This window comes from Gossypium hirsutum, chromosome A07 (genome assembly GCF_007990345.1).
Source record: "Gossypium hirsutum isolate 1008001.06 chromosome A07, Gossypium_hirsutum_v2.1, whole genome shotgun sequence".
NCBI lineage: Eukaryota > Viridiplantae > Streptophyta > Magnoliopsida > Malvales > Malvaceae > Gossypium > Gossypium hirsutum.
The window spans coordinates 89,644,009-89,652,290 of NC_053430.1; the positions used below are offsets into that span (position 1 = coordinate 89,644,009).

General features: G+C 31.8%; 1 protein-coding gene across 10 annotated transcripts; it reads right to left on the reverse strand.

Annotated features, from left to right (window-relative positions):
- Window positions 1-1,169: 1,169 nt before the first annotated feature.
- On the reverse strand, window positions 1,170-6,195 carry LOC107955725 (histone deacetylase HDT1). Of its 10 annotated transcripts, none has more exons than XR_001700086.2 (13): window positions 6,041-6,195; window positions 5,623-5,693; window positions 5,296-5,507; window positions 5,158-5,168; window positions 4,996-5,070; window positions 4,714-4,904; window positions 4,559-4,609; window positions 4,390-4,477; window positions 4,145-4,266; window positions 3,499-3,781; window positions 3,326-3,346; window positions 2,425-2,510; window positions 1,170-1,372 (listed from the first exon to the last, which is right to left on the reverse strand). XR_001700086.2 is itself a non-coding variant. In XM_016891532.2 (12 exons), exons 1-12 carry the CDS (start codon window positions 6,051-6,053, stop codon window positions 2,503-2,505), a joined length of 1,146 nt encoding a protein of 381 aa, XP_016747021.1. In that variant the 5' UTR covers window positions 6,054-6,195; the 3' UTR covers window positions 2,229-2,502. The 10 variants fall into 10 exon arrangements, 4 of the variants coding, with proteins under 4 accessions (XP_016747021.1, XP_016747022.1, XP_016747023.1 ...); XR_001700085.2 differs by having other exon boundaries at window positions 1,170-1,494; XR_005929856.1 differs by having other exon boundaries at window positions 3,326-3,382.
- Window positions 6,196-8,282: the final 2,087 nt, after the last annotated feature.

Here is an 8,282-nt window from a genome sequence, read left to right on the forward strand (position 1 = left end):
GGAAATTTTAATTTAATTAATATTTTTTATTTATCCTTAAAAGATTTAACTTAGAAATGAATATTATTTAATTAAAATAAAATAATATTTTTAAAGGTTATGATTTTTATCGGCGTTTGTGAGAAAAGAACCGTTAAAAGTTATGTTTTTAGCGGCGTTTTTTCCATCTTTAGTTGCGTTTTTAGGAAAAGCGCCACTAAAGGTCCTGATCTTTAGCGACATTTTTGGAAAAAGCACCACTAAAGATCATGACCTTTAGCGGCCTCTTTTTTTATAAACGCCACAAAATGTTAGCGGCGTTGTTTTTAGTGGCGTTTGTAAAAGCGCCACAAATAGTTTTATAAGCGCCGCTATAGGCCAAAAAAAACGCCGCTAAAAACCTATTTTGCTGTAGTGATAGGCTGCACAAAAGTTTATAACAAAACTTCCACCCAAATGTATATGCACTACGCATTCATCCCAAGTCATGATAAAACACTACATAAAAGTCAATCAGATAATAAAGGGTCTGTCACATACCATACATAACATACACACTAATATATCATAACATTAATAATATCCATACTAATATACATACATAATATACATACTAATTTATCAATTGACTGACCTTTCAGGCTCAAACAATTTCACCCTCCAAAAAAAAAAAATTCCCTTTCACACGAAAGCCAACAAACACTAAAACAAAATTGACTTTTAGCGGCTTTTTTAGGCCTTTAGTGGCGCTTTTAAGCGCCGCTAAAACTATTTGCAGCGATTTTACAAGCATCGCAAAAAATGCCGATATAGATAACGCCGCTAAAAGTCATGGCCTTTAGCGGCGATTTCCCCACAAACGCCGCTAAAGGTCATGGCCTTTACCGACACTTTTCCTAAAACACCACTAAAAATAATAACCTTTAGCGACGCTTTTCCCAAAAACGCCCCTAAAAGTTATGACCTTTAACAACGCTTTTCTTAAAAATACCGCTAAAGGTTATGAAATTTAAAAATATATATTATAAAGGTCATAAAAAATATAAAAAAATTAAAATTCATTATCAAAATTTTGAGAAGAATAATATGTCCATGATATAAATATAAAAATTTTCTATTAAATTAAAATAAAAATAAAAATATAGAATCAAAACTAAAATAAATAATAAAAATTAGATTAAATATAAATATAAATAAAATACAGCAAGTCTTTTACTAATAGAAGTCCAAATACATCATCTTGTTTGCGAACCTAAACAACACTGAAAATGCAAAGGTCTTTTATAAAAAGACAAATTGCTAAGTTTTGAACTAGGAATTCTAATACCTCAGAGGACAATGCAAAGTTTAAAGCTTCATAAACTACACTCATAAGGACAAGATGCCAATGAACCTACAAACAGAGGGGAAAAAATATTATAGATTTGAATAGTCTAAAAATGTCTAAAGGATTTTTGTACACTACTCCAGTCTGTTAATGTAGAAGTCGTTGAAAAGGCTGTACATAATATGTACCTACAACATACAAAATAATGTAACGTGAAACCCAAATCCGTTAACTACAAAATTACAGGAAAAGAGAGAACAACTTAATATTTCAATTAATTTGGTTGGTTTTTGTTAACGAAACAAAATTAACCTTCAACATTTTTTCAATGGATAATTCTACATATCCAACCAAAATATCATAACAAATCAAAATCTAGAAGCACAATACAATGAAGATATTAATCACCATTAGATGTTAAATTAACACATACTAAAAGTTCAAAACAAATAAAATGAAGGTATAAAAACTTAACAGAACTAATCCTAACTAATAACCAAAATAATATTCAAATATCAAATTTTCTTAAAATCTCTTCTGTTAACCAAACTGAATTTTTTATGGTTAACCAAAAAACCGAGAGGCCTTAAATACTCGAGAGGCCTTAAATATGACATCATAGTAAATTAATAATTAAGAAACTCCAACTGGTATAAGAAAAAAATTCTCATATATTAAGAACTAGCATTAGAAAGCTGGACGATAACATCTGTTTCAAGAAGGGTATAGAAAAGCATCAATGGCTGCAAAATTTAAGACATCAAAATCAGCTAACATTTTCAGGAGGTTCTTTAGTAGATAAAATCAAAGAAAAAGATCATATAAAAATTAAATGCAAAGATTTCTCAAAATCCAAAATCCTTATACCAAATAATGAATAGATATACACACATGCCCCAAAGATTTCTATTTTTAGGATTCATTAACTCAAATACTACTTTCTGCACTTAAATTTTATTATATTTCCTCATGTCTGTACAATTTGAAAAATAAATAAATTTGTCAAAGGATAGAGGAAGTAATACTTGGTAAGAATGAATTCAGTGATGAAATGGCACTGAAACACCCTCAACTGGCATGCTAATACCAAAGAATAAATTCAAGACTCTAAAACCCACCTAATCAACCAAGTATAAATTGAAGAGCTTCTCTGAATAGCAGTTCGAATGTCATCGCCAGTCAAGCCTTCACACGGATCAACCTCCTGTACAAAAATCAGTTAACCGCAAACTCAAAACCAGCATCAGGAAAAAGTATTTACATAAAGGCTCTTGTTCAGAGGCACGTCTAAGCAATTCTAGAGTTGCAATGTAAAACTAATGTCTGTGTTTTACATGAAACAGTGGCATGACAAAAGTTAGAAAGTTCTATTTTATTGCCAGAAAAAAGGAAAGGTGAGAAATTAACATCATGAAACCAGATAATTACTTATATTGATCAGGTTTTGTCATCTTTATTTTAAGCATCCTGTCCTTGCAGACAACTTGTGCACAATCACATTGGGGAGTAAAATGCACTCATCACTAGAAACAACAGAAATATTAATGATAAAAGATAGTAACTAATGACCAACGGTTTGTACAATGATGTCAATATTAATAATTAACTGATGACCAACTTTGTACAATGATGTGATGAACCACCCTTCAACAAATCTTATGAGCATGGAGGCGACTTGATTCAGGTAAAAGGTACACTGAAAGCAGGAATGTTTGAGATAATATAAATAAGCATGCATAGTATTGATCTAGGTAGGCTGTAACGATCCAAAGTTCATAATAGATTCATGTTCTAATCTAGTTGGAAGTTGATCGAGATTTTTTTTCCCCACCAAATGTGTAGCATAAACAGGGGGAATAAATACACGGACAGGATATGTAAATATTTATATGAAGTGAGGGCAAAGTAGCAGAAGGTTCATAGGCAGCTGAATATTTATAACTAGAACAAAGCATTGACATGTGAAATTGGGTTATATTCCATAAAGTTTATGAAAACTTCATCTTGCAAATATTTTACCTGGTTCAGCTTCTTCGCCAACTGAGGTACACCACAACATTCAGCAACTCGAATTTGCTAAGTCGAATGAAGGAATGTTTATGAAAGCAAATATTTTATGAAAGAAGGAATGTTTGAGATAATATAAACAGTAACTCAAATGCAGAAATTGGGATTTTGATCATATAATTTACCATCAAGATCAGCATTTCCAGCAATTTGAAGCGCATCAAAATTTGCTAAGTCAGAATTTGCAGGAGTAACAGCTATAATCAGACAGCTTGGCTGTTTAATGTATGACATGATCATTTTTCTTATTCGAGCTTCAATGTCAGAGGGCTGGTCACCCACAGTAACCTTTGTGATTCCAGGCAAATCCATGAGAGTGATATCAAGAACATTTGGTGAGAAAATCTTAAGTCGAATCTGCTTGTCAGAAACACCTTTGTTTCCTCCAGCATCCCTATCCGTCTCAGCCTGCAATTAATTGAAACTTCAGACATTTTTCATTTTTTAGTATTTAAACATACGCACCTACACACACAAAGAAATGCCTATGGAAATTAAGAGGTTGTATTTTTCACTCACTGTGACTATCCACCTAAACCTATGGAAATTGGGTATCTTTCTTCTATAACCCAAAGGATTTTATGTGAAAGCAAAAAATAGCAGAGGCACCTCTAGAAACCAGAAAATTCAAATGTCACCCAATGAAAATGTTTCTCGCTTCAATGTTTTATCTTACAATTCTAATAAACCTTAAAAGCAGTTTGAAAAGGGGAAAATGATAATAAAATTGCTAACTTCTGCTCTTCTCAATCATAACAAGCAAGACAGAACCTGAATCTCCCTGCGAATCTCAGAGAAGTCATAGAAGCGCTTGCCAGGCATTGCTTTAGAGACTTTGCAGAATTTTTCCCAGATTGCTTTGCTGGATGTGGTGTGTCCACCCTTCTTACCATCTGCAAAGGAACTATAATCAGATCACAGGGATATGAACAAGCAAATCATTGGTTAACCAAAATATACGCAGACATCCCATGAAGTGGCAGAAATAATGACTTCAAGTGAACAATAAAAATGACCTGTCTTCTGAGGTGTAACTGCAGATTTAGCCTTTTTTGCAGAAGCAGGGGTTGCAGCTTCAGCAGGTCTCTTATTGCTTGACTCGACCTAGAAGCCAAAAGAGACAAATTATAACATAGAATTGGGTCAAATTCAACAGTTGCTACCTAACAAAGAATAAGAAGATACCTTCTTAGGTGTCTCCTTATCCTCGTCATCTGAACTTTCATCTATAGACATCTGTCAAGAAAAATAAACAATTCAATTTTCACTAACACTGAAAATAAGCCATACATTACAAAAATGAATGAATTAAAATTATAAGCTTAGTTATGAAAAAAAACCTCATCAAACTCGTCATCATCATCAGAATCATCTTCCTCATCAGAACCACTCTCATCCTCGGACTCATCATCATCATCTTCATCCTCAGATTTCTTGTTATTGCTAGGTTCTGCTATCTTCCCAGATTGTTTAACAGCATCAGGTTTCCCAGCATTAGCCTTGGCTGTTTTTGCATCTAGCATAGCCTTTCCTAGAATGTATGAATACACCAAACATTTAAAATGCAAAATAATATAATCTTCAACAATAACTATAGATCTCGCTGCAAAAGAAGAGTTTACCATTTACTGCAGCAGCAGCAGCGACAGGAAGTTCCTCCTCTTCCTCCTCCTTGCTTTCTTCTTCGCTAGACATACCTATAAATAAGAATAACATGCATGAGAAATACTTCAAAAACCGAAAAAATAAAATGCATGTGGGATCAAATTTATACAAGGCCTTACCAAAATCATCAGTGGGGACAGAAAACAGGCATTAAGAGTCAAGGAAGCATAAGATTGAACAAGCACGCTAAACACTCATTAAAAAAAGCGTAGTTATCACTAAAAATAGTAAATTAATAGGTATTGATAAAAGGATATCCTTCCTCTGGTATGAAAGTTTTGTAACCGAGGAAATATACGCTCCCGTTTTTCCAGTTGTGGGAGAGCTCAAACTCTTCGTCAAACACTAAATCAAAAGATAATTGAGGGCAACTCTGGTGGGAAAGGGTTCCCAGAATAAGTTTCTTCCCATCAACATTCACATAGAGTGGAACGGATTCTGCTTTGTTCTTGGACTCTCCAAGTGAAGCCTAAGACACAAGCAGCATTACATTGCAGACCACGTTAGTGTATAAAAAAAGAACTAAAAAGAAAGCAACCATAAATTAAAAAAATGTCAACTTCAACTATTGAATAACTTCTAAACTGGGAAAGATGGATAACGTAGTTAGCACCAGGATCTGCTTTAATAGGCTGTCCAGACTTAACTTCAATACCTAATAGTAAGATAACAAGATGATTAAATTTATTGGTCCAAACTAAATAACTACAAATCAGCAAATTCATTCACTCTATCAAACAAAGTAAGCCGAAAAATGCATTACAAACATTAAAGTCCAAGGAAAAAGATAATATCATCACAATAGAAGAAAAAAGATCACAGCTTCCTTCAAAACTACCAACTTTGAACGACAAAAGAAGGTTAAACCAAAACAAAAACAAAATCGAAGGAAATAAGTAAAAATGTTCAAATAAAACAAGACATTGAGCAACACAAAAGAAGACGAGAAATGAAAAGGAAAAGCCCGAAGCATCAAAAATGAAACGCAAGAGAGGAGCTTACCCCAAAACTCCATGGATGATTACTACGAAAGAAAAAAAGAAGGGGCTAGGGTTTTGCGAGGAGAAGATAAGTACGGTTTTAGAAGGAGAGATACGACAGAGTAAAACTCTTTCCGAAGAGGCGGGGGGAAGGGGGAACCCATTTTGGAAAAAAGTTTTAAGGCATTTTGGGATAAAACGGAGTTGTTTTGTGATTTTTTGCGGTGTTTTTTATAAAAACGTCGCTATTACTTATTTTTTGTGGCGTTTTTTATAAAAAAACCGTAAAAAATTATTTTCCTTTACACAAAATAGTGCCATTTTTCTCCACTATAAATCTCTTATTTTGTTTTAATATATATAACATTTATCATTATTTCTTAAATAATTTAAACTATATTGATAATTTTAATATATTAAAACAAATATTATCTTCTTTACAATTATATAAGAAATTAATTAATATATAAATTAAAAAAATTAGTCATATACCCAAAAAAAATTTAAAATTATTTTAATTAATAGTATTTTATTTTTTTTATTTTTGACATGTATTTTTCTATATTTTTACTTTCAAATTTTTTCTCAGTAAAATCCAAATGTTGCTTCAATTTTCCAATAGTAAACCCTAAACCTAAACCCCAAACCATAAACTTATATCCTAAACCCTAAATATATATATTACAAGGGATAAAAGTAATTAAAAAAGAATCTTATTACTTACCTAAACCCAAAAATAATTTGATTTTTTGTTATCTTATCAAAAACCCTAACTCTTAAACCTTAATAGCCTAACCCTTAAAATCATGAACAGTATTACGATACTAACTGTAAAACAAAAAACCACAAACTCTAAACCATAAACCATAAACCAAAAACTCTAAACCAAAAACAATAAACATTATCTCATAAACCCTAAATCCCTAAACCATGGACATTAAACCTTAAATCTTAAATTATAAATCCTAAACCCCAAAATAATAAACATTATATCATAACCCCTATCTCCGAAACTGTAAACCATAAAACATAAACCATAAACCCTTAACCCCAACCCTTAAACCATAATTAGATATTTAATTATATGTATACATCTAAATTTTTGATAGAGATACATCTCAGAATTATATATGAATTTCGATTTAATGTGTAATTGTAGATGTGAAATTCTAATTGTGGTTTAAATGTATAATTGAAACTTTAATTTTGATTCAATCATACACATTTTTAAAAATAAATACATCAATATATTTTTATATTGAATAAATATAAATATTTATTTATGCAATATATAAATATAAAATGATGTTATATCAATAATTGTGTTCATAATTTATACTTTTGGGATTTAACCCATTGCACACTAAACCATTGTTCATGTATACTTTTGGGATTTAACCCATTTTGATATATATATTTTTTAAAATAATAATTTATGTTTATCTTATTTAGATTTATATTATAAAAAAAATCCAAGATACACAAGTTAAGTAATTTACCATATTTACCTCTAAACCCCAAACCTCAAACTCCAAACCCTAAACTCTAGGCCCAAAAACACTAAACCATAACCCATAAACTAAATTACTTTTTTGTGGCATTTTTCAAAAAGCGCCGCTAAAAGCTCGATCTATAGCGGCGTTTTTCAAAAAGCGCCGCTAAAGCTCGATCTATAGCGGTGTTTTTCAAAAAACGCCGCTAAAAGCTCGATCTATAGTTGTGTTTCTCCAAAAGCGCCGCTAAAACCTCGATCTATAGCGGCGTTTTTCCAAAAGCGCGCTAAAACCTCGACCTATAGCGGCGTTTTTCCAAAGCGCCGCTATTGTTCAGTTTTTAGCGGCGTTTGGACCAAAAATGCCGCTATTGCTCAGTTTATAACGGCGCTTAGACCAAAAACGCTGCTATTACTTAGTTTTTTACGGCGTTTTTTTGCAAACACCGCTAATGTATAATATTTGCGGCGTTTTTTGTCCAAACGCCACTAAAAACACTGCTAAATCCCTATTTTCCTGTAGTGAAAAAAAATAACAATACAATATATAATACAAATACAATATATAAACAACGAAGACACTAAGCATTGTGAAAAATTGGTTCAACATTAAACCAACACTAAGAAACCATTAGAAATTATTAAACATATGAAATAAATAATTTTTTTAAACCGAAAAATCAATGGTCCCAATAAAAATAAAAAAGTCACTTTCTGAGAATAGGTCAAAATCGAAGTAGGGGAAAACACAAAAACTTTTTTTATGAAAAAC

Coding starts and splice junctions, on each gene's coding strand:
- LOC107955725 (XM_041116558.1), bottom strand. Junction 4,905..4,995: donor TGCTGCTGCTGCAGTAAATG/GTAAACTCTTCT, acceptor CATACATTCTAG/GAAAGGCTATGCTAGATGCA. Junction 4,478..4,558: donor ATAAGGAGACACCTAAGAAG/GTATCTTCTTAT, acceptor TTTGGCTTCTAG/GTCGAGTCAAGCAATAAGAG.